The sequence below is a fragment of the Pollachius pollachius genome, assembly GCF_949987615.1.
Source record: "Pollachius pollachius genome assembly, chromosome: 1".
NCBI classification, from domain to species: Eukaryota; Metazoa; Chordata; class Actinopteri; order Gadiformes; family Gadidae; genus Pollachius; species Pollachius pollachius.
The window spans coordinates 24,889,649-24,917,116 of record NC_136934.1 but is presented as its reverse complement, the minus strand read 5'-3'; the positions used below and the strand labels follow the sequence as shown (position 1 = coordinate 24,917,116).

At 47.7% G+C, this 27,468-nt stretch overlaps 1 protein-coding gene across 1 annotated transcript; it reads right to left on the bottom strand.

The window, feature by feature from the left end:
- Positions 1-16,669, bottom strand: LOC307086626 (protein crumbs homolog 2-like; the record flags this gene model as incomplete). Its single annotated transcript, XM_079751899.1, has 13 exons — positions 1-222; positions 645-771; positions 1,294-1,410; positions 2,248-3,115; positions 3,444-3,609; positions 3,807-4,354; positions 4,565-5,533; positions 8,934-9,047; positions 9,284-9,469; positions 9,848-9,987; positions 10,597-10,792; positions 12,279-12,899; positions 16,612-16,669. 13 exons carry the CDS (start codon positions 16,667-16,669, stop codon positions 1-3), a joined length of 4,332 nt encoding a protein of 1,443 aa, XP_079608025.1.
- Between the last annotated feature and the right edge of the window lie 10,799 nt (positions 16,670-27,468).

Sequence of the window (27,468 nt, the reverse complement as noted above, 5' to 3'; positions counted from 1 at the left end):
TCAGATGAGCCTCTCTTCTGGGGGCACCTTGAGCACGCTGCCCATCTCCAGACGGGCCCCGGCCACCTCCTGGGAGCTGGGGCTGTACGTGCCCTCTGACTGACGCTTCTTACGGGCGGTGAGGACCAGGAAGAATGTGGCCAGGATGGCCAGCAGGATGCACAGGGAGGTAAGGGGGACTGCCACCACCAGCCATGGGACACCCTCACTCAGCTCCAGCTTCTACATACAGGGAGAGAGAAGAGAAGAGTGAGTGAGTGAGTGAGTGAGTGAGTGAGTGAGTGAGTGAGTGAGTGAGTGAGTGAGTGAGTGAGTGAGCGAGTGAGTGAGTGAGTGAGTGAGTGAAATCACGTCTCACATAGTAAAGCCTGGATGGTTTGAAGATGGAAATAGACTTCCCTGTCAATAAAGGATTAACTACTCTTAGTAGTCCTATTGTATTTTATAAACCATAAACTCATACAATGCAGCTCAAAGTTCTTTATATCAATCAATAAAATGCATTACATGGAGAATGAACAGTGTTCCTTTACTGAAAAAAACAATAGTTCAAAATGTATAATTAAGTAATAGGCTAAATATGCAACATGATTTGTGATGTGATAATAACCCAGCCAAGGCTGTGGAATGGTTGTTTCACTCACGTTGCTTTCACATATCCTGCCACTGTAGCCTGGCACACACACACACTGGAAGTGGTTGAGTCTGTTCATACACGTGGCGCCGTTCAGACATGGGTCAGACTGGCATTCGTCCAGGTCCGCCTCACACCTGAAACATCAACAGAGCTTTAGCACAACTCCTGCTGACACACAACTAATCCCTGTTTCCCCTAGGTCCCGGTCAGAGCTGCCACACCAGATCAGGAATGACATGCTCAGATGAGGACATAGCACCAATATACACAGGTAAACTCAACACACAATTAAGGACAGGTGACCCATACGCTAAGTTACTCACAGGTAACTAATACGCCCAGGTATAAAAATGTGACCCATACTTACAGGTAAACACAGATTACCCGTACACACAGGTAAGTACAGTTAACTAATACACACAGGTATGTACAGGTAACTAGCACACACAGGTACGTATAAGTAACCAATACACACACAGGTACGTACAGGTAACCGATACACATACAGGTAGCCGATACACAGGTATTTACAGGTAAGCGATACACACATACACATGATACATACTAGAGTACATACTTACGTACAGTTTGTTGCCTAGTATGTACTCTAGTCTGTATGAATGTATCCCAGTACGTGTCTAAATGTGTTCTCCTACCTGGGCCCAGTGTACCCTGGCTTGCAGGTGCAGTTCCCCCCCAGCACGCCTCCCATGCAGATACCGCCATGGAGACACTCAGTGTTTGCGTCACATGCCACCGGAGGAAAACGCCACCTATTACACACACACACACACACACACACACACACACACACACACACACACACACACACACACACACACACACACACAGCATTTCAGATCAGTTAAAACCAGGTGCTGTGTCATAAGCTGAGATATTTAGATTGTCATGGCTGCTTACGCTTTAAACATTTGACATTCATTACCAACTTAATGAAGGAATTTGTCCTCCTACATGATGTCATTAAGAGGAGGGCAGTCACGTTGTTTTTCTAACCTTGGGATAGTAATCTAGCTGTCACTTTTAATTAAGTATGAAAGTAGTAAAGAAAGTAAAGGAGGGCAAAGACACAGGAGGATCCTAAACACACATGCCAGTGTGTGGGCTACTGTAGGTGGTATGTGGGTTTTAATATTTAACATAGACAAATTTACAAATTGACAAAAATAATAGATATAATGAAAAACAAATATATAATAAATATTGTTTAGTTAATAAAATGTTACAGCAAAAATGTGGTTGTTTTGTGCATTCCATTATATATTTTCCATTTGAATGCTTTCCAATTGATATTTTGTGTTAATTTGTGTTTGCCTAAGAAACACACTGGGAGAATATTGAACTTTGTTGATTGGTGACATTGAGAGAGTAAAGATGTATAAACAGTATAATCCGTGGTGACATAAATAGCAACAGTTTCGGGATGCTCAGCTTTTTAAAATCGACCAACCACACTGGGTATTAGCTCTGTTACTCACACATGCTCACATGTTACAAATACCAAAACCAACCCATAAAGACTGCATATGTGGTCCACCAAGACCCCCCCTACCCGACTCCTCCTCCCAGCACCTTGCAGCAGTACTCACTGACACCGTTTGCCCACGAACCCTGCAGGACAGGAGCAGGTTCTGGTAGGTTCCTGGCAGAGGCCTCCGTTCTGGCAGCTGAACTCCAGACAGTTGTCTACTTCCTCCCGGCAGTCCTTGCCCAGGTATCCCGGCTGGCACTGGCAGCGGTAGTCGGCCAGCAGGTCCACGCAGGTCCCATGGACGCAGGGCGTGGAGGTGCACTCGTCGGTCTCCTCCCCGCACAGCTCCCCCTCCCAGCCGGGGCTGCAGCTGCAGTTGAAGCGTTGGAACTGGTCCTGGCACACGCCCTGGTGGAGGCAGGGCTGGGAATCGCACACCGGATCACCGCGGCAACCCTCAGCCGGCTCACGGTTTCCCGCCCGCCTTGAGAAGCGGGCAGCCTGCGGTGGGTCCGGCACCCCCAGCAGAGGTAGGTACACCCCCCCGACCCGCACCTCTCCCAGGCAGCCCGTGAAGTTCTCCGCCAGCCACACCTCGCTGTGGTTCAGGAAGTTGAGGTTCCCGCCCACACGCCGGCCGCCTGCCCAGTCCCCGTCCCGCCGCCCGTCCACACTGAGGCTCCAGGCGGAGGTGGGCTGGCCCGGGTCGGCCATGGCCAGGTGGACGTGGTGCCAGGCCCCGTCTGAGATGGGGGTCTCGCTGGTGAAGGCCAGGAGCTGGGGGCTGGCCGCGCTGTGCAGCTTGACCAGCAGGTAGGAGTCCAGCAGCCCAAGGCAGAAGACCTCGGCGTGGCCGCTGGCACGCAGCACCACGCCGTTCCGCTCCCGCGTGCGGAGCAGCACCGTGACGCTGGTAACGGGGTTGGCCAGTGAGTGGTTGACGCTGTAGAGCAGCGCGTTATCCTGGAAGGATGCTTCGCTAAGACCTGAGGGGGAAGAGAAACATTGAGACCAACGACTTGACCAATGACACAGTGGTCCCACTTATAATCCCGTAAGATCATCGTTTATGCAATCCGTTTTGAGACCTTTCAAACCATTATTTTATAAAATATATATATTTTTATTGTTAGTCCCACAGGTCAGTAAACCGCAGATATTGTTAGGATTTCCTCTGACCAAATCCAGTGGTTTAAGCACCCAGTGAATACCTTCATCATCTTGGGCTTCATGCTTTGTTCTTGTAGAATATATATATATATATTCTACTAGAATATATATTCTAGTTCTAAACTAAAAGAGAGATGTATTTACACTCGTAGCCGTCGGGCAGGTCCACACAGCGCCCCCCGCTGGGACAGGGCTTCTCCACGCACCAAAGGCGTGTCTCGCACAGACGTCCAGAGTAGTTCTCCGGACAAGAGCAGAAGAAGTCATTCCACGTCACTTCACACCGCCCTCCGTTCAAACAGGGCTCACTCTTGGGATGAGAACCGCAGAGGGAGAGAGGGGGGGAAATAGAGAGACCATGTATGGATTCATTATTGAATACACAAGACCAACATTGGTTGATAACAGACGTGGCTTCCATTGTGTATTTCACTGGAATCTAGTCAAAAACTCCAATATATTTGGATAAAGGCTCCCACTAAATGACTCAATAGTAAAAGCATCCACCTTGCATGTCTCATCACTGTGACATCCCTCCAATACGTCCTGTTCCTCAGCGATGGGGTACACCTCATCTGAAGGGGGACCAGAGCCCATCTCCAGATGCTTGTGGTCCAGACGCATGTCCTGCAGGCAGCCCTTGAAGTGCCCCCCCCAGGAGGAGGCCATGTCCTGGTCCCCAGCGAGAGGTCCCCCTACGAGGGCCACATCTCCGGCCTGCAGGCTCACGTTACCCAGGGCGCGGTGGTTCCCCGCCCGGGGGAACACCACGTTACCGTAGCGCAGTTCCAGACTCACCAGGCGCCGGAGGCCGTCGGCCACGAAGCCGGCCTCGGACAGCAGCGTGGTGTGGGGGCTGTAGAGCGCCACCCTGCCTTCCTTCAGGTACACCGTCAGGTAGGGCCGGCCGTCGCGCCGTAGCTGCAGCAGCAGCCCAGCCGGCCGGAGGGTGCGCACCAGGAAGGAAACGGTGAAGTTGTCGCCGTGCGTCTCCGTAATGATGAAGGAGGCATGGCTGGTTGTCTGCTCACGACCAAAGGTCCCCGAGGAGAACTCTGGGCACCAGAAGGGAGGGCGTTAAAAAGGAACCAGACACCAACTCAACCTGATGGGCAGTCACATACATTTTGTACTGCACTAGTATTTATTCTATATATTCCACCTCAAAGAGACCAGGTATAGAACCACAAACGATGAACCATGTTATTATTATAATTCAATAAACATATTCATTTGTTTTCTTGCATGTGTTGCCGAGCCCCTACCTTCCTCACAGCGGTCTCCATAGTAGGGCCGGTGGCAGTCACAGCTGGCCCTCACCCACATGTCCACACACCTCCCTCTGCCGGTGCAGGCGTCCTTGGTGCACACATCCTTTTTGTTGCAGCCCGGCTCCATGCCGCGGTTGTCCTCCCGGCTCAGGTCTTCAGGCATCAGGCGTCTCCCTTCCACATGGAGGTCGTCCATGCAGCCCACGAAGCCCTGCCCACTCGCCGTGTGGCGGAGGTTCTCCTCCAGCCCTCCTCCAACATACAGCTGCTGGAATGAGCTGGGCTGGAGGAAGAGGAGGTCGTTCAAGGCTCCCTGCTCCACGGCACACCCTCCCTCTGTCGGGCAGAGCGGCCCTTGGACCACCAGCTGCAGCCTGCCGTCCACCATCACGCTGGCCTGGTGCCAGTCTCCGTCATTGAGCAGCAGAGGGTGGACGACCTGCAGCACCACCCCAGAACGGACCACCGCCTGCAGCCGGCCGTCCACCAGCTCCAAGGAGACGTAGCTGGCGGCGTCACCCCGGTAGAGGAGCACCATGCTGGGCAGCGTGGTGCGGAAGCGGAGCTTCATGTGCAGCCGCTGGTTCTTTGCAACGGGATCAGCTGGCGGTCCGATGCGGCCGTGGTCAGAGGGCAGCTGGATGTGGACGTAGCTGGACGCCGCGGCGAAGGAGAAGCTGGTGGAGGTGTTGCAGAGGTCGCCGGCCCAGCCCGAGGGGCAGAGGCAGGTGTAGCCGTGTCGGCCGCCTTCTCCCAGGGTGGGCTTACAGCCGGCACCATGTTGGCACACATGCTGCCGGCAGCCCACCAGCGTGACCTCACATTCGAGGCCGCCCCAGGGCTCCCCACCGGGCGGGGGCTCTGGGCAGCGGCAGTTGTAGGAGTTGATGCCGTCCTGGCACGTGGCCCCGTTCTTACACGGCACACTGTCGCATTCGTTGATGTCTACCTCACAGTGCACACCTAGATGGACAGCAGCATGATGTTACTACAGACCGGAACCCACTGAGGATGATGTCACTACACACTTGAACACATTGAGGATGAGGATGATGTGACTACAAACTAGAACACACACTGAGGATGATGTGACTACACACTAGAACACACACTGAGGATGATGTGACTACACACTAGAACACACACTGAGGATGATGTGACTACACACTAGAACACACACTAAGGATGATGTCAGTACACATTGGAACACACTGAGGATGATGTCACAACACACTGGAACACACTGAGGAAGATGTGACTACAAACTAGAATACACACTGAGGATGATGTGACTACAGACTGGAACACAGCAGCAGAAGCAGCAGGAAGCGTCATGCTGATAAAACTCTACCATCAGTAACTAAACAAATCATGCTACAAATAAATCCAGTTACAGAGGCATTAGTGCTCTGTTAGGCCACACCAGATGTCAAAAAACACAGATTGATGAACATCCTCCTTGTTATTATTTGGGTGGAGAGGAAACAACTGTGGACAATTGCTGTTGATTTACAGCCCATCAGGGCTGCAGTCTCCCAGGCAGTGTGTGGTATCAGAGTGTGCCATGAGGACAGGTTAAGCTCCTCCTCAGAGTCACACGCCTCATCAAGTGGCTTTCTATGCCCAGCCGTGGCAGCAGCAGTCAACCTTCATTACCATCGTCCTCACAACAGCCTGAAGCCTGTCTCCTATACCCTATACCCTGTTTCCTAAACCCTAACATACATCTGACAACATGTCTCCTACACCCTATACCCAATCTCCTATTCCCTGTCTCCTTAACAGTAACAAGCACCCTACGACATGTCTCATATACCCTATACCCTTTCTCCTATAACCTATAGCTTGAGACCTATACCGAAAATACACAACCTGTCTCCTATACCTTGACTGCAACACCCTAAAAAACACACAATACTCCATCTCATCCCATCTACAACCTCCACTTTATACCCTTCTAAACCCTACAGCCTAGACCCTAAAACCCACTCTAACTCTCTTTTTCTCGCTCACTCGCTCTATCATCATCATCTCTTAACTTTAAAGCGTTTCTCAACCCAACAACATGCACTTACATTGTTTTATAATATGGACGTACTATAGTTATGGAACAATCTCAACATTATGTTCAAATTCTTTCATAGTCATTGTAGAGTAATGCTTTGTGGGGATGAGTCAGAGATCTACGGTACCTGGAAGGTGCTGATGGCGGATCAGAGAAAGGAGCAGCAGTGAGAGCAGAGCACACCCCATACCTCCAACACACCCTGGGAGACCGAGGTGACCCCGCAACCCAAGACTAGCAGAACCTCACCACTCCTATGACCCTCCAGGTCCTCTCCCCTACCTCTTTCTGTTCCCCTCTCTCACTCTCTTCCCTCACACTCACTTCTGCCACGTCTCTCTCTCTCTCTCTCTCTCTCTCTCTCTCTCTCTCTCTCTCTCTCTCTCTCTCTCTCTCTCTCTCTCTCCTTCATCAGACAGGAGCGATCGAAGCACTGCCCACCTTTGCGCCATGCCCCCCCTACCTCCCTAATTCCTTCCTCTCCCCCCTCTCATTCCTCCCATCTTCCAACCCTCCCTTCCATCACTCTTCCCGCCCTCATTTTCTGTACTCTGCTCCTCCCTCACTCTGCTCCTCCCCTCTCTCCCTCCCTTCCTCTGTCATTCCTTTCATGGTCTAACCCTGTGTCTCTCATCCCTCCTCCTCCTCCTCCTCCTCCTCTCGACTCCTGTCTTCCCTCCAGACAGACAGAGTGGTAATCCTCTAGACCTCCAGCTGGCCCTTCAGCTCTCAGGACAAGGAATGCTCCTTCCCCCCTCCTACCACTCCACCTCCCACCCACCCTGACTGATGCTACAGCGCGTCCCGTAGTGGCTCACTACAGAAGCCACCGATGGACTGACGAGTAGTGTGGACTACTATCTTTCAACTTTATCATTTCATATTTTCTGTCATTTATTAATTTAGTTCTATCTTACTTGAGTAGTTTCTTGATTCAAATAATTTATTAAATCTTGCCTCTCTCTCTCTATCTCTCTCTCTCTCTCTCTCTCTCTCTCTCTCATTGTTTGTTTATTGAGCTGACCATCATGGACTCTCCTCTACCTTCTGGGTTCTTCCTGAGTCCTAAGTCTCCTCAGAGAGAGAGGGCGGAGTTTGTCTTCTCAAGTCCTGATTGGACGCCTTGAGGTCAGGTGACCCCAACCCCCATACCACTTGTTGGACGAGGCGCTGAGCAATCTCTGCTAATGAGGAATTAATTCCTTGGCAGACGGTGAGCCGTGATTGGCTGGTGGGGGATTAACCGCTTATTGTCACGGAGGCCAAGAGTTCAGATTCATATGTTTTTCAACTGGTTTTACCATTATAGTTTTAAATGTTGTTTCATTAAGTTACAAATTCTTTGTCACTCGTAATATTTGTATCTGGTCATTTTGAAAAAGTGAGATTTATTGTAAACAAAATGTGTTATTTATCAATCATAAAAAAAGGTTTTGCAATATTAAATCAATAAATGTATTAAATTAATCACCATATAAATATTAAGCATTGTTTTAATCCTGTCATCATATGCAAGGGATAATGTATAGAACGCCGGTCATTATCGGAAAAATAAGCCCAGACAGGGCGAACCGGACACAGATTGTCACACACTGACAATCGCCCTGAAGGGGCTTATTTTCGATAATGACCAGCGACATTCTATACATTATCCCGCTTATTACACGGCTACTTGCCAAAATGTAAAAATAACTTGTGTGTCTTTTTACAATTACCATTCGTACTGTTGATCAGCAGAGAAATAGTCCAAAATAGTAAAGACTTTGACATTAAGCAACCGAATACGCTGGGGTTGATAAGTTACCGGACAACTTGCGGATTGATACCAAAGACGTGAATCAGAGGCAAGAAATTCACTTTCCTTGACAGCGGTCATTATATGCTTAGCAACGGTCAATTTTCGAAAAATAATTCACCGCCGGAAGTCGGGAAGCCCCATGCAAGGATGCATGTGCAACGAAGCGTTCCACAGCATTGAGGAGAGCCGTGTAATAAATAATGTTAACAGTATGGCAATAAGAAAAATGTCTCCCTCACCACCCATACAGGCATACAGACACACATACACATACATACACGCACATGTTTGTGTGTATTTGTGAGCGTGTGTGTGTGTGTGTGTGTGTGTGTGTGTGTGTGTGTGTGTGTGTGTGTGTGTGTGTGTGTGTGTGTGTGTGTGTGTGTGCGCCTGTGTACATGTGTGCGTCTGCATTCGTGTGTATTATTGTGCACTTGTGTGTGTGTGTGTGTGTGTGTGTTTACGTGTGAGTGTGTTTGTGTGTGCCTGTATTGGCCTACCTGTGAAGCCTCCTTGACACACACACTGATAAGCGTTGACGAGGTCCATGCAGCTGCCGGCGTTCTGACAGGGAGCAGACACACACTCGTCCACATCCACAGAGCAGTCCTCTCCTGGGGGAGGGGCCATAAGGAACAGGGTTAAGATTCCCATGTTTAGTTCACTCTTAAGACTGTTTAAAACAAAACAAAAACTCAAATGAACATGTGGAAAAACCCAAAAGCTTTAATTAGGTGCTGTGTACAACTTTACACACGCATGGGCCCGCACGCACACACACAAATACCCACACACACAAACAAACACGGGTTAACCTTACTGTGGTGCACGGTGCGTTAGTTTTGTGTACCGGTGTATCCTGGCTTGCAGTGGCAGATGAAGCCGGCTGCCTGGGCGTAGCTGAACTCCTCCCCCTGCAGCTGGGCCAGGCGCTGGTAGTTCTCCAGCAGAGAGCGCTGGAAACACTCGCCCCCGTGGTGGCACGGCTCCAGGGAACACTCATCCACATCCACCTGGCAGAGCTCGCCTTCATAGCCTTCACAAAACAAACGCACCCATCCACAGGGTAGGTTATAGTCAGAAGGACTTGCATGTTGAGGAGTATTTTAAACTTTAAACGTTTATTGCCACATCATTGTTGAATACTTGATTCTGATTGGCCGGAATAAGAATTAGGTGTTATTCAGATAATTCAGAATAAGGTGTGTATATGTATGCATGTATGTATGTATGTATGCATGTATGCTTGTATGTGTGTATGTGTGTGTGTGTGTGTGTGTGTGTGTGTGTGTGTGTGTGTGTGTGTGTGTGTGTGTGTGTGTGTGTGTGTGTGTGTGTGTGTGCATGCGTGCGTGCAGGCTTATGTGTCTGTGTGTGTGTGTCCATGCGTGTGCATGCGTGCATGTGTTGGTACCTGGATAGCAAAGGCAGCTGAACTGTCTGACGCCCTCCTGACAGTGAGCGCCATTTTGACACGGGTTGGAAGCACATTCTGGGATGTCGTCTTCACACTGTGTCCCCGTGAAGCCGGTCCCCAGACAGTCACACTGGAAGCTTTAGAGTCCCCACAGACAGAAGAGTGTAAGAGAAGCATGGGGACCACCACAGTCCCCACAAACCAGAGGAGAGAAGAGTGTAAGAGAAGCATGGGGACCACCACAGTCCCCACAAACCAGAGGAGAGAAGAGTGTAAGAGAAGCATGGGGACCACCACAGTCCCCACAAACAAGATGACAGAAGTGTTTAAGAAAAGCCCTTTGTCTGGTGGATCTGGTTATCACACATATGAGGAACAGTCTGTCAAGTCTTTAAACTAAAAACACACAGCTTTTTTGTAATCAAATGTTGTGTGATACTCTTTCTATAAATGTATCTATTATTATTATTTCTAAGAAATTTCTTGTTCTTGTCAAGATCAATAGTATTAATTATATTGTAAACAGGAAATCATTGTTTTATTTATGATTGTGTGCATGCGTTTGTGTGTGCATAAGTGTGCGTTTTTGTGTGTGTGTGAGTGTACCTGTTGACAAGGTCAATGCAGGTTCCTTGGTTTAGAGTGTGTGTGTGTGTGTGTGTGTGTGTGTGTGTGTGTGTGTGTGTGTGTGTGTGTGTGTGTGTGTGTGTGTGTGTGTGTGTGTGTGTGTGTGTGTGTGTGTGTACCTGTTGACCTGGTCGATGCAGGCTCCTTGGTTGAGGCAGGGGTTGCTCTCACACTCGTCCGTGTTCACCTGGCAGTCGTGTCCCTGGAACCCCGCCACACAGTCGCAGGAGTAGCGGCCCACATGGTCCCTGCAGGTGGCGCCATTGAGGCACGGCCGCACCTCACACTCATCCACCTCCTCCTCACAGTCCATCCCTGAGGACACACACGACTCAGTGTGATAATAATTATAATATAACATAATATTATTACATTTTATTAATATAGAGCTTTTATAAACAAAAAAAAAAGTGCATAAAAACAATAGCAGTAAGTAGAAACCATTCTAGGTTTTTATTTATTTGATTATTTAAGTAGGGACAGATCACGTTAATAGAGAGACCAGAAGTAAACATGTCAGAGTTAGCAGACATGCTAGATTACATCCGTAGTCTGTTGTCTGGTAACAAAAACAGAAACATTACGGTTTCAGTATTAATACAAACATACTAATACACAAGTTGAAAAAGACAAAATACCTTACCCTAAAATGTAATTAGATAAGTAGATATAAGCATCAGGAGGTAGGGAGGTTTAAAGCAGTGAGGACAGGGTTCCATCACCACTGTCTCTGAGCTGAGATGGGCTGGTCCAGCTGTAGAAGGCAGTATTGAGGTAGTAGCTTCAGTCTAGAGCTCTATTCTATTCTGTTCATCTAAATAAACAGAATAATGCTCTCCACTTTACCGATTTGTGTTTTTTATAGAGTCAGAAAAACTAGCCTTTGATGTTCCAGATGTTTGCTTGTCCGTCTGTATGTTTGTCTTTTTGTCTGTCTGTTCGATTGTCTGATTGTGAGCTTGTTGTCTTGTCAGTTTGATGGTTGCTGCTACAAGTCTCCCCTGTAGACGGCAGTTTGCAGCGCAGAATGTCCTCCGGCGCTTTGCGCTCTCCACAGCGCAGCGCAGGTACCCCCAGCAAGCTGGCCTCCACTTTCATTACAGCAGCCTTCCCTCTGGGCAGAACCGTGATCCTCTCGTCTAGACAGGATACACTAACCCTGGCTCTGTACCTCTGGGTCTGTACCTCTGGTGAGTTATCTGGTCTGTACCTCTGGGTCTGTACCTCTAGTTTGTATCTCTGGTCTGTACCTCTGGTCAGTTATCTGGTCTGTACCTCTGGGTCTGTATCGCTGATCTCTATCTCTGGTCTGTACCTCTGGTCTGTATTTCTGGTCTGTACCTCTAGTTTGTATCTCTGGTCTGTACCTCTGGTCAGTTATCTGGTCTGTACCTCTGGGTCTGTATCTCTGGGTCTGTATCGCTGATCTCTATCTCTGGTCTGTACCTTTGGTCTGTATTTCTGGTCTGTACCTCTAGTTTGTATCTCTGGTCTGTACCTCAGGTCAGTTATCTGGTCCGGCCCTCTGGGTCTGTATCTCTGGTCTGTATCTCTGGTCTGTAACTCCGGTCTGTATCTCTGGTCTGTATCTCTGGTCTGTACCTCTGGTCTGTAACTCCGGTCTGTATCTCTGGTCTGTACCTCTGGTCTGTACCTCTGGGTCGGTATCTCTGGTCTGTACCTCTGATCAGTCATCTGCGATGGCTTTTGACTCCCAGCCCCAAGGTTGTGGGTTTGATCCCCAGATGTCAACAATCTATCAGCAGAGTGGTGAATAGTAAACTAGTGAGGTTGAGCCTACCTTTGAATCCCACAGAGCACTCACAGCGGTAGTGGTCCACCTCATCCAGACAGGAGCCGCCGTTGATGCATGGGACCGAGGCACACTCGTTGATGTCCAGCTCGCAGTGAGAGCCCTGGAAACCCGGCACACAGAAGCAATTGTAGGACCCCTTGCCAGCCAAACAGATGGCCCCGTTACGGCACGGCACCGACACGCACTCGTCCACCTTCTCCTGGCAGAAGTCTCCACTATACCCCGGGGGACAGAGGCAAGGTGGGCTGTCCACGCCGGCCTCTGAGCAGGCGCCACCGTTCTGACACGTCTCGTTGGAGCAGCGGGATGCTTCCTGCAGCGCGCTGCAGTTCTCACCGCCCCCAGCCAGGGGGCAGGCACAGGTGTAGTCCAGGGTCCCGGCCGTCCCTACACAGTCTCCGCAGGGGGCCAGAAGGCAGGGATCCAGCAGCTGGTCGCAGGCGGCCCCCATGTAGATAAGGGGGTTGTCGGGGGTGGAGGGGCAGAGACAGAGGTGGTCTTTTTGTAGCCTGGACATCACCGCTTCACTCTGTAGCACAACGCAGTTCTGGTCCTCATGGCAGGATGTGGACTCACAGAGCTGCTCAGTCTGCTCGCACAGCAGACCTGGAGGAAAGGCAACAAAACAATCCAGATTCATATGTTTACCTGCACTGTCCAAATGTAGCCCAGAGAGACAGGAACAACTGTTTTGTCTGTTGACACAACAACTGTGTGTCTTTAATGTGTCCAGAAGATTAAGATCTCTTCCTTCCAGACCTATTGGCATGTTTGGTTTTGAAAAGCAGACCATTTTATGAAGTGGCATGTCTAGTGTATGGCAGTAAACATGCTCTAGGATGAAATACGTCTTTAACAAAGTCTTAACAGTGATAGGCTTAACTTTGACCTGCAGAGTTGATGAGTGAAAAGTGTATTTACAGGCTAAGCAGATGGTGTGACGACCAAAGTCCACTTATTAGGGGTCAGAGGTCAGCCTGGGCATATCGTACAAGCACACACACATACAGATAAACATGAAATGTTCCATCAAGTCATAAATTATACAGCTACCTACTGTGGTCATCCATCTCATAGCACACTGTCACACATCAACAACAACAACAAAGTTTAATAAGTTGTGGTCGTCTCCTCCTCTCCTGTCCTTCTGTCCTCTCCTTTCAACCTGTTCACTCCTCTCCTCCTTTCCTCCTGTCTCTCTCCCTCACCATCTCTGTCTCTTTCTCATTCATCTACTTTCTCTTTTTGTCTCTCCCACACACTTTCTGTTGGCATCTCTCTTTCTCTCAAACAAGTTCTCTTCCCTGATTTTCTCTCTCTCCAATGTTCACTCAATCTCTCTCGCGCTTTATTTGTTAACTTGAAACACACAAACACGCAAATACACACTGTTCCCCTCCCTCGGCTCACCCCTCACCTCACCCCTCACTTCACCCCCACCTCCCCCCAACCTCCTCCTCCTCCTCTTCCTGCCTTCTTAAGTGGGAGTCCAGCAGATAAGACCATGATCCATGCTCTGAACTCACACATTCCAGAGAACTGATATTAACCTTACTCAAAAACACACACACACACACACACACACACAAACACGCACACACACACACACACACAAACATGCACACACACACACAAACACACACTCACACATCCAGACACACACAGGTCAAATGCTCATATATACAGGGTCGGCTCACGATGATGTCATTGCTTGTACCAGGAGGTACCAGTCTGATATAAACAGAACAGCAGAACCAGATAGAACCAGTCTGTTAGGATTCTATTACAAAAGAACAGAACCAGATAGAACCTGTTAGGATCTATACTTATTTATTGTTTTACGGCTGCAGAATGAGTTGTGGGGTAACCCGGAGCAACTCTGAGGTATCGTGATGATCTCATTCGCCAACTGCTGGAGAAAATGCAGAGCAGGGAATATTGGTATTGTTTAACTTTCCCTGTCGTTAACCAGGGAAAGTCTCCCTGGTTAACGACATTAGGGTTGGGATAGCCATCATAAGGTCCCGATGAAGTTTGCATATTTTATTCAAATGCCACTTAATGCTTGCCACTTAATGCTTGCACTTGAACAACACATTATTTGACATATTTCTCTTCTCCGTACTTACTTTGTGACGTTTTTAAGGGCTGGATTAAAAAAGACTGGTCGGGTGTTTGACATTTCTGCTACCTGCCATATTGTTTGGCTAATGGGTAATATATGTAGGCCTATAGAATATGGTTATTGTCATTTGATTAGTTGTCTTCTACTGTTTGCACTTTTCTGTTAATGCTGCAATGCTGTACCACCTGAATTTCCCTCCCGAGATAACTAAAGTTGTCTTAGCTTATCTTCTCTAAATGTAAACAACAATTATCTTATCTAATGTAATTAACAACAGCAACAGCCTCCTCGCTTAGAAAAGGATATTCTCAGATTATCAGAGTGTCTCAATGAGTGTGTATGAAAAATGCAACACGTTGTTTATGAATGGGAATTGATAAACAAGGCGTTGTTTAGTCATGACACCTAACCAATCACGTACCATCCCCTCCAACACAACGGCTCCACAGATGTCCTCCATCTCCCCTTAGTCTTGTTTCCCTGAATTGTCTGCACCTGTGTTAAGTAACTTTGTTGTGTTAACTATTTTGTTGTGTTAACTTGTTTGTTGCGTCAAACTGTGTTTTTCCCTCATATATTTAAGTTTACTCTGACTTTGTCAAATTGTCTGTCGTCAAAGCTAAAAGATCTTTTCTGTTTCTTGGGTTGCTATCTTACCAGTGAGTTCTAGTTTTCAAGTGTTTTATGTCAATTTGCTTATCTAGTTTACGCTCCATTTTCAGTTTAGCTTGTTTTTGATCGTTTTTTTTTTGTCTCGTTTTTACCGTGCCGGTTCCTTTATTCAATATGGCTCTCCTCTTGAGTTTGTGTCCGCATTTGGGTCCCGGCCCAGAATATTACAGTGGGGGTCTCTCAACATACTAATGTTTATAAGATTAAACGCTCTCGTCTCCACACCACACCACTGATGTCCCGACACACAGAACACCCAGCGTCTGCTGCCAAGGCTCCAGGGCTGATCTTTGTCCCTCACATGATTCACCGCAGGTGGTTACCCGGGGCTGGACCCAAAAAATGCACAACCCCCCCTGCCAACCCCCCTCCCGCCACCATCACCCCCGTGAGTCACGCTTGTACACTCAGAGTCCAAGATGTGCATTCCTTTGTCCCTGGAGATGGGGCATGGTTACGTCTAAAGCACTGCACGATGAACTGCTTTAAAGTCATCATGTCTCCTTCTATTGTCCCATCCAAACCGGTCAAATTTATTACAACTCGCTGTATTTACACATTAAAACTGGTTCAACAATGTTCAGTTAACACATTAAAACACCTTCCATTTACTCAATAAAACTTGATTCCTTGACACATTAAAACATGTACCATTGACTCATTAAAATTTGTTTCATTGACACATTAAACACCATTAAAAAGTAGTGTCAGAGAGTCTCTGAACTCCAGAGTTGTTTTTAATAAAAAACACTGCCTTAAGTCCGTGTTATTGTTGTTGCACGCTATGCCCCTTGAAAAGGCCTACCCTCCCCTCCTACCATTCAGACGCTGCACAAAAAAATACAGACGCAGTTCAGTCGGACCCTTAGAGTGTTGCTATGGTGATGGCCAACAATGCCCCCCCCGCCTTGCGACCCACCTACCAGCCCCTGCAGTCGGCCGCGGCTTAAACAAGGTTCAACTGCTTCCCACAGATGAATGGCACGGGAAAAATATAGGTCAGACACACACACACACACACACACACACACACACAGGGACCCCCAAACCCCCACTGCTAAGGACGGGCATCCACACAGGCTAATTACCACACTAGCAGCCCTAGCTCCCTATCTCTGGATAGAACTCTGTATCTCTAGTCATTCTATCTAGAGATAGGGGGTTAGAGATTCTAGCTCCCTATATCTAGTTCAAATAATAGTGAGCTGGTTTGGTAGAAGTTACCGAACCAGCTCACTAAAACTGCTGTTCATTTTTTTTTCACTTTTACAACCTTTCAAATTAACCCCAAAAAATCTTTAACTTGAAAAATAGTTTACACACACCCAAGCGCACGCAAGCAAGCACACGCACACACAAGAACACACACACGCACACAAGAACACACACACACACACGTATTGTAAACAGGTGGTGGTTCATATAAACATCATGCCTCATTCACTCTATCACATTTATACACACTTTGCCACACACACTCAGACACAAACACTTCCACACACACACGCAGGGTGCTCTTACCCAGCAGCACCCACAGCAGCACACAGGTCCGCTGGGACCGATCCCGTCTTAACTCCATGGTCTTCAAGGTCCTCAGAGTTCTGTAGTCCAGCCAGCCGTCCCCCTGTCCATCATCACTCCTCACTAACAGCACTCTCACCACTGTAACACACACAGCTCCTCCTTCTCCTGGTGCCACACAGAGCTCCTGCCTGTGGGTTTCAGCGTGAGTTGAACGTCTGTTTGGGTGTGTGTGTGTGTGTGTGAGTTGAGAGTGTGTGTGGAATAGTGTGGGTGTGCACGTTACCCTGGAGAGTAAGTCAGGCTGAAGTAAATCAACCCCAAGCGGAGCAGGAGGAGGAGGAGAAACACTGGAGCCGGACTCCACTGGAGCCGGAGTCTGAGAGAGGATTTATGGATGCCCCCCCCCAACTTCTTCTTCCTCTCTCTCTCTCTTTCTCTCTCTGTCTCTCTCTCTGTCAGTTTGTCTGTCCATCTGTCTGTGCTCTCTCTCTCTCTGTGTCTGTCTGTCTGTCTCTGCTCTCTCTCTCCGTGTCTGTCTGTCTATCTGTCTCTGCTCTCTCTCTCCTCTCTTTCTCTCTCTCTCTCTCTTTTTTTTTTCATTTTTTGCAACATTTGTTAATTTCCTGTTTCCTACAGTGTATTACTGTTGAACACAGAGCCTGATGCTGATCATGTGTGTGTTGGATAAATCAACCTTTACATTTCTAACAGCACTATGTATGTTTACATGAGTCAACATTGTTATATAACAGCTTTGTGTATCTAAATATTAATAGATCTTTTATATTTATAAAAGCTTTACATTTATCTACATATTAATTAACCTTTTTAATTTTAAAAGCTTGATGATATGTTGGTGAACAAATTGATGAGCCTTTATATTTATAAAAGCTATAGCACCTAAGAAGAGCTAGACCAGTGTGTAGCTTGAGTCACTAATCAATCGCTGGTCACTATGCCCTTAAACGACCCTCCCACCCTCCAAGCACACACACACACAGACACACACAGACACACAGACACACACAGACACACACTCAGGGAGCTTATCGTCCCAGCACCACGTTGAGCCCCTTGTGTCAGCCGGGTCATCTCCTTATTCCCCCCCCCCCCTTCCTACGCACACATACAACGGCCCCTACCCCTCCAGCCCGCCCCTTATCCCCCCCCCCCCCCCCCCCCCACACACACACACACACACACACACACACCAGAGCCCCGCCCCTATGCCACGCTACCAGATTAGCTGTTAGCATCTAGCTGGATTATTAGGAACAAGGTTTAATTAAATAGGGACCCACTTCCACACAATAACACACATGTTTATATACAGTAACACACACACTCACAAGGATGCATACATGTATAAGCACACACACATATACAAGTATAAAATATATATATATATATATATATATATATATATACGCACAAACATATTAAAACTCAGATATTCTCACGGACACATACATGAACTCAAACTCAAACACACACACACACACACACACACACACACTCACACATTATAACTCACACTTCAATGCACCTTCTTTAAAAACACACACACATTCCTCAGTGACTGAGAGGCAGCCAGACAATAGAGTCGAGAACACTGTCAGAGAGGGAGAGAGGGAGAGAGAGAGAGAGAGAGAGAGAGAGAGAGAGACACACACACACATACACACAGAGCACAGCCACAGACAGAGAGAAGAACAGAAAGCCATAGATAAGTCTTCTAATAATATAACATTAATTTAGAAAAAAACTAAGAAAATAAGGATTTTGAAGTCCTTCTGAAAAGCTGCATCTCAACTAAAAATGAAGCTGTGGGATATATATTTATCTGAATTCCCCTATGTATTTGTCTGATTTGGTAATCCTGTCAGGCAGATAGTAATGCGCTCGACTCTTACCACTAGGTGGAGTCCTTTCCCATTTCATAAACATTGATGCGTAGTCGCGTTATATTCTAGTTCTTTCTACCAGCTGTCGTTGCATAGAGCAAGTGTGCGTGTGCGTTCTTGACAAAGTGAGTTATTATTTTATATTTATGCTGATATTTATGTTTAAGAACAGTACAGTTCACCTTTATGTTACTATTGGGTTAATAAGTTCAACCGTAATTTTCGTTTGGCAAAATGTCGGAAGACAATTTACACATCTCCATTGTACGATCCCCTCTCAGGGGGCCTACGAAACCTCTCAGCCCCAGGGCCCAATGGCAGGTTAATGCAGGCCTGCAGATACCACACACATTTGCATCTGAAACTTCATAAAGACCCATAAAATCAATCTCTGCCTACGCTACTCCTTGAACGAGTCCCACTGTGGATCGAGCAATCCACCTAATCTCAAATATCATCCGCAAATGTCCTTCAATTCTCAACATTAGTCCTTCGAACCGGAAAGCTTCACCCACAGCGACAAAATGGCAGAGAAGGAGGGAGAAGCAGCCCCATATGGCATCTCCACAGGACAAGAAAGAAGAAGACAGCTCCCATCACACCTTCAAGCATCCAAAATTCCCCTCAGCACTCTTGATAGAGCGCAGGGGAACATAAAGAGCACAGACACATATCAGCTGCAGGCAGCTTACAGTGGTCAGGTCGAACCTGCCACATCTAGAGACCAGCTAGACAACTGCTCCAAATCAGCAGCAGGGAATTATGACTACGGCCATTCAGAGTGTAGCTCAGTAGTTATTGGCAGCTGCTCACCTGTATTGCATCATGCCTCATTCCACGAGCTCTCTAATAGCTCCCATCTAGCTGGTTCCATCCATCAGCAAATACGGATCCCAGCCAAGGCAATGCAGCAGCCACTAGCCCATCAGCCTCCATCTCAGCCTCCGCCTGTGACACCTGCTCACTCGGGGTATGAACAGACTCATTACATAGCTGCATCTCCGCAGACGCCATATAATCCACCAGGCGTTCCTTTACAGCCAGTCCACCAGCAGATGTCCGTGGCACCCTCACAGTCAGCGTACCAATCTCCTGCAGCGATACCTGCTGGGCCTTCACAGACAAGGTATTTTCATCCACCAGCTATGCCTGCAGCTGCTCCACAGCCGGTCTACCAGACCCGGGCTCCAGGGTCGGTCTACCAGACCCGGGCTCCAGAGCCGGTCTACCAGACCCAGTCCAGTACTCCCCTGACAGTGTACCGACCCGAGACTCCACTGTCGGCGTACCAGCACCCAGCTCCACAGTCCTAGGGTCCACAGCCGGTGATTGCGCCCCAGGCGCAACAGGCGCTGCAAGTGTACCAGTATGGCCCTACTGCACTCCCTCAGCACCTGCAGCAGCTTCCTCCTGTGGTGCCAGCACAGAACATATACCAATATGCTCCAGTGGTGCTACCACAGCCAGGGTATCAGTATCCTGTTGTGACCGCACAGCATATGTATCAGCTTCCACCAGAGTCAGAGGCTCATCCAACCTACTACATGCCACCAGCAGAACCTGTCCAGCACAGGCATTACCCACCTCCAGTCTCGTCTATACTGCCTTCTTATCAGCTGCTACCGACGATGCCATCAGCTTTCCAGCTAATGCTTAGGATGTCCCAGCCACCTGCAGCCTATCATGAACTCCCTCGATTGCAACCAGTGCCTGTGCCAGCTTTCCCTAACCTGGTAAACGACAGCGAGAGAGTTCACAGATCTGAAAATTGCTTTGGACTACCTCTTAAATTCCCATGCCGAATTGTCTGAGCACTATAAATATGGGTACTAGTGGAACACTTGAAGCTAGACGAGGCTAAACTGATAGCACAGTCATGTTGTCATCACCCCCAGCCTTATAGCAGTCGTAGCTATGAATACCCTGCAGCGGCAATATGGCCAACCACACCAGCTGGAGCAGAGCGAAATTGCGGCTATCCTGAACACCCCAGATGTCAGGGCTGGCGATTCAAAGGCGTTGCAGACCTTTGCCCTCAGCGTGAACCTCCTAGTAGGTATGCTGATGTCTCTCGAAGGCCCCAACGGCACAGAACTGATGTCCACAAGTCATGCAGATCGGCTTCTGAATAAGCTCCCGAAGTACTCCAGGGACAGCTTCATCGAACACCTGCAGGTGCAGTGTAGGCTCCAAACAGACAGCCTTAACCCTTATAACCTATGTGACCTTTCAGAGTGGCTTAAGGTCAAAGCCGAAGCCCAACGGCTGTCGTCCAAATTGGTACAGCGCCATAGGCGTCGATTCCGCTGGAGACGCGTCCCCACCAGTTTTCATCAAGATTCCTTTTGTACCCACCACAAAAAAACAACTTGAGTTGAATTATTATGGATTATTACACGGGTCTTCTCAATGCCGTGGAACGCTCCGTTTACTTTCATGGGCTCTTCAAAACTTCCGGTGGTGAATTATATTTGATAATTCACTGTTGCTAAGTACAATTGACCGCTGTCAAGGAAAACAAAGGACTTTTTGCCTCTAATGACGTCTTTGGTATCCCTCCGCAAGTAGTCCGGTAACTTGTCAGCCCTAGCGTCTTCGGTTGCTAAGCGACGTCAACATCTTTGGCAGACTATTTCTCTGCTGATCAAGACTACGAATGCTGGTAACAAATAACTTGTAAAAAGACACACCATGTGAAGTTATTTTTTCGTTTTGGCAAGTAGCCGTATTCTATACATTATCTCTTACTTATTACACGGCTCTTCTCAATGCTGTAGACTGCTCCATTCACTTGCATGGGCCTTCCCAGCGTTCAGCTGTCAATTATTTTTGTTTATTACACGGCTCACACAATGGAAACATAGCATTCAAGTGGTCGGCTGTTTTAACTTGCAATTGATAGTCGGTGGAGTCAGTCTCTTGTTGACACAAAGGGACTTTTGGTCATTCTTGCTTTGCTTGAATTCTGGAATAATTCTGGGGGGGGAGTACATGAGTTTTGGTCAGAATTCCTGATGTAGGCTAGATTGGATGGAATGCGTGTTGTGAATTGAGAACAGCCAGCTCATGATGTGATACAGCGTTCAGCTGTGCAACAAATATTTTTTTCTTTTTCAATCTTGACGACTTTTGTAGTGCTGTGTGTAGCCACACGTTTGCCCCTTCTGAACTTAACCACGCATTTAATTACCTTTCCTAGCTCCTCTTGTTTATGTTGGTAGCTTAGCCACGTCATGTTACGTTGTCATCATTGGATACATGGAGCAGAACATAGTGGGTCATATGTCCGATGCTTTTTGGAAACGTTTTCTTCATAAAACGTGCCAGACAGATTTTGTATACATTTTATTCCTAAGTAATAAGCTACATGGGTATGCCGTCTTTCAGAACCTTTTGATACTGGCACTAAAGAGAGAAAAAACAGAGCATCCTCATTGTACCCAGCACTTCTGAAAGTGCACTTCCGAATGCGTCTCTGTCCCCAGCACATTACAAACCAAACTGACGCCCATATATATATATATATATATATATATATATATATATATATATATATATATATATATTGTGGCAACCCGGCCCTGGCCAATAAAGGACATGCAGAGCACCTGAGGAACAGGTGGAGAAGCAGGGCTTAAATAGCCTGCTTCTCCACTCATTCAGGGCTCTCTTAGCCATGTGGCTCGGGCAAGGAGAGACCGGGATACGACCGTCGATTCCTCCCAGGTTTTCCGTTCTTTGTGTTTTTTCAGTGAAAGACTTTGTTTGATTTTGTAATAAAACGTGCCTTTTTGGTTTTTGCCCAGCGAAGTCGTGTCCTGTTCGGGAGGAGGTTGTTCGCTCACCGTGCCGGGTTACCACATATGGTGGAGAATGCAGGCAACTCGACAGCGCTACGGACCATTTTTTGAGTGAACGCCAACCAGCAGCCGCGACACGAGGTAACGTGATCCCTTGGCGAACCTCAAACCAGACCATGAGGCAGCCGGAGACGACGCAGCCAGAGACGACGCAGCCAGAGACGACGCCGCGGGAGACGAGGCCACGGGAGACAAGGCCGCGGGTGACGAGGCCGCGGGAGACGAGGCCGCGAGGGACGAGGCCGCGACAGACAACGCCGCGAAACGAGCCACGCCGGCAGCAGAAGCAGCCATACTACGCGCCGGACCGCTGCTCCTCCGAAAGGCCACCCGAGGCTTCAACAAAGGGTGGAGGAGTGTTGCAACCTGGCCCGGGCCAATTAAGGACATGCAGAGCACTTGAGGAACAGGTGGAGAAGCAGGGCTTAAATAGCCTGCTTCTCCACTCATTCAGGGCTCTCTTAGCCATGTGGCTCGGGCAAAGAGAGACCGGGATATGACCATCGATTCCTCCCAGGTTTTCCGTTCTTTGTGTTTTTTCAGTGAGAGACTTTGTTGGATTTTGTAATAAAACGTGCCTTTTTGGTTTTTGCCCAGCGAAGTTGTGTCCTGTTTGGGAGGAGCTTGTTCACTCACCGTGCCGGGTTACCACAATATAAATGTTGAGAATTGAAGGAAGTTTGCGGATGATATTTGAGATTAGGTGGATTGCTCGATCCACAGCAGGACTCTTGTAAGGAGTAGCGTAGGCAGAGATTGATTTTATGGGTCTTTATGAAGTTTCAGATTCAAACAGGTTTAAGAATCACAAATGTGTGTGGTATCTGCAATGTGACCGAAATACAACCAAATATCAGTACATGAATCAACTGGTAACAACAGTGAAGTACAGGAATAAATTATTGCAATGCTCAATGCTCCGAGTGAGCACATGTGAAAAGGCTGTGATGCGAATGAGATCGGGGCTGCGACGTAAATGTGCTTTTAAGTTGCGCAATACAGTTAAACGACAATTAAGGTTGAACTTATTAACCCAATAGTAACATACAGGTGAACTGTACTGTTCTTAAACATAAATATCAGCATGAATATCAAATAACTCACTTTGTCAAGAACGCACACGCACACTTGCTCTATGCAACGACAGCTTATAGAATGAACTAGTGTAGAGCGACTACGCGTCAATGTTTATGAAATGGGAAAGGACCCCACCTAGTGGTAAGAGCGCATTACTATCTGCCTGACAGAAATACCAAATCAGACAAATACATAGGGGAATTCAGAATAGGCCAGAATTGTGTAACAATTATGCAGAGAACCCGTTGAATTCCCCACGTTGTCACCATTGCTTCTTGCACCTTGTCATCTGGAATACCTGGTCGGTGGACCAGACGGGCCAGAGGGCGTAGGTAGATCCGGTCCTTCACTTTGACCTCTGCTGATCTGATACAGCCATCTGCACTGGCTATCAGCTTGACCACCCTCCCGACTGGCCAATGAGCGTGCGGCAGTTGAGGGTCAGCTGTCATCACCACCGTGTCCTTGGCCAGGTTTTCGGTAGGTTTCTTGCACTTCTGGCGCACTTGAAGGGCTGGCATGTAATGGCGAACGAACTGTAACCAGAAGTGGTCAGCCACCATTTGGTTCTGGTGCCAGCGCCACTTGGTAAGGAGATTGGAATCATAGGTTACTTGCGGAAGGGAGGCATCCCACCGCCCCATGAGCAACGTGCTTGGTGTTACTAGGTCAGGGTTTGCTATGTCCAATGAAACGTACCCCAATGGTTTCACATTGAGAATACCCTCGACTTCAACTGGTCCAGGTAAGGTGGAATAAGGTGCCGCCGCCCCGTGCAAGGACTGATGTGTTTCTTTGACCAAGTCTCCCCAGGATGTAATCTGGGCAGTGTGAGGTGTGGTCAGTACTGGACTTGTTGTGGTGAGGCCACAGAAGATGTTGCTCCTCAACTCCCCTGGCTCCTCTGGGTTTAGCTTGACAACGCATGCCTCAATGAGCTTCTGGATTTAAATTTGGTAGATCTGAGCCTTGACTGGGTCCTTCGCCAGTCGCCTTTCCGTACTACGGATGTTCGCCATGACTGCGTCTTTACTGGTCTTAAGCAATAGAGCTTCCTTGATGCCTAGCAGTGGTGAAGCATGTCGAAGAGTGTCCCCGACTTGGAGCCGTTTGGTCCGGGGTTCCAAGATGTTCACGGCTTCTTGGTTGTGCCTTGATTGTGAGATCGGCTTCTCACATTTTAATGGGAGGACATCGAGCTGCAGCGATGTTTCACATGTTGGTAGAGATCCTCTTTGTTTGGCCCAAAGGATGTTAACAGACATTGTTGAGTCAGTACTGGACGGGGTGTGAGACCATCTGGTCCCTGGAGAGCCCAGCTGAGTTGTGTATGGATTGCTGCAGGTCCACCGCTGGGGCCAAACCTGACAGGTTCCTTGACTGCAATAAGGCGGGTATAATCTGCGCCGATAAGGAGAAGTGGATGTGCCTTATCGAAGGGCTGGAGTGGAATCCCCCTAAGATGGCGGTAGCACTTCTGCAGGGCGGTCACAGGGTACGACTGTTCAGCCAGGGCTAGGCGGCTAGCTGTAAAATCACCTCTGATGAGGTGTCTCTCTCCCGGATGGGCCAATGATGACACGTGGAAATCAACAGATGAGCCAGTAAGGTGAGCGACGTCGATGGCGAATGGTCCTCCAGGCTAAGGACTCCTCCTTGCCCCTGAGATTGAGATGCTGAGCTGCAGCAGGCAGGATTATTGTACGCTCTGCACCGTCATCGAGGATCGCGTACGTATTGATTGATTTTCTTCCGTTCCTGACTAGGACGGGCACTACTTTCAGGTAGACTCGTCTCCCCTGGTGGGGGTGGTTGAGTGTTGCTCTGTTCAGAGGGCTGACGAGGAAGAGGTTTGCACCTGCATCTTGTGCAACAAGCTACATCTTGTGCAACGAGCACAAGATGTAGCTTGTTGCATTCCCCACAGGGTTTCTTCAAGGTGCATGCTTCTGGCCCATGGTTAGTGCGACCGCACCTCCTGCAACGCTTATCATCCGTTAGCCATTTCTCCACTTGGTCAGGAGTGTGTTTAGTGATTTCAGGGCATTGTGAAAGGTAATGGTCAACGCTTTGACAGAAGATGCAGAGTCGCATAAACGTGGGCTGGCTGCTGGTTCTTGGCTTGTCAGAGCCATGATAAATGGATACCGGCTGGTTGTTCGGCCTCTGGGCAGGCAGTCTGTCATTTCGGGGGTCTGGTGGCTTCTCAGAGTTATGGCGCTGTACATGGGCGTCAGTTTGGTTTGAAATGTGCTGGGGACAGAGACGCATTCGGAAGTGCATTTTCAGAAGTGCTAGGTACAATAAGGATGCACTCTTTTTTTTCTCTTTAGTGCCGGTAATGAAAGGTTCTGAAAGACGGCATACCCATGTAGCTAATATTTTAGGAATAAAATGTATACAAAATCTGTCTGGCACGTTTTATGAAGAAAACGTTTCCAAAAAGCATCGGACATATGACCGACTATGTTCTGCTCCATGTATCCAATGTTGACAACGTGACATGACATGACTAAGCTACCAACATAAACAAGAGGAGCTAGGAAAGGAAATTAACTGCCTGTTTAAGTTCAGAAGGCGCAAACGTGTGGCTACACACAGCACTACAAAATTCGTCAAGATTGAAAAAGAAAAAAATATTTGTTGCACAGCTGAACGCTGTATCACATCATGAGCTGGCTGTTCTCAATTCACAACACACATTCCATCCAATCTAGCCTACATTGAGGCAGAAAACTCAAAACTCATGCACTCCCCCCCACAATTATTCCAGAATTCAAGCAAAGCAAGAATGACCAAAAGTCACTTTGTGTCAACAAGAGACTGACTCCACCGATTATCAATTGCAAGTTAAAACAGCCGACCACTTGAGTGCAAAAAACACAAAAGACCTCGCCACAGCACCAGCAAATCTTAAGTAATAAATATCGCGTCTTACCTTTATTTATGTGGCAGTGGTCTGCAGATGCATCCCGTGGTGTAGCCTACCACATCCATTTAGTTCAACAGGTTATCGTTCTGATACTGTCCATGGTACGAGCAACCTGCTCTGGGGCTTTTTACCTATGTATTCAGGCTAAAATTACTTGATTGTCTGATGCCTCATCATCCCAGCCAAAGAGTATTGGTATTATTAGTAATGGGTACTTGCCAAAACGAAAATATAACTTAAGTGTGTCTTTTTCCAATGTATTTGTTACCATTCGTAGTGTTGATCAGCAGAGAAATAGTTTGCCGTGTAATAAACAAAAATAATTGACAGCTGAACGTTGGGAAGGCCCATGCAAGTGAATGGAGCAGTCTACAGCATTGAGAAGAGCCATGTAATAAGTAAGGGATAATATATAGAACGCCGGTCATTATCGGGAAAATAAGCCCCAACGAACAGGGCGAACAGGACACCGACGTGCAGCGAAGGTGTCTTGCTTCGCCCTGAAGGGGCTTATTTTCGATAATGACCGGCGACGTTCTATAAATTATCCCGCTTATTACACGGCTACTTGCCAAAACGAAAAAATAACTTCACATGGTGTCTTTTTAAAATGTTTTTGTTACCAGCCACGTAGTGTTGATCAGCAGAGAAATAGTCCGCAAAAGACGTTGACGTCGCTTAGCAACCGAAGACGCTGGGGTTGACAAGTTACCGGACTACTTGCGGAGTGATACCAATGACGTCATTAGAGGCAAAAAGTCCTTTGTATTCCTTGACAGCGGTTAATAATACTTAGCAACGTTGAATTATCAAATATAATTCACCACCGGAAGTTGTGAAGAGCTCATGCAAGTGAACTTAGTGTTGCACGGCATTGAGAAGACCAGTGTAATAATCTTTTCCTTTTTTTACAAGTGGTGGGTACAAAATTAATCTTGAAAAAAACTGGTGGGGACGCGTCCCCTCGACACCTATGTATGTATGTGTATATATATATATGATTAATCGTGAGTTAACTCACCAATAAAATGCAATTAATCACAATAAAAAAATGTAATCAGCAAAATACACAGCCCTATAT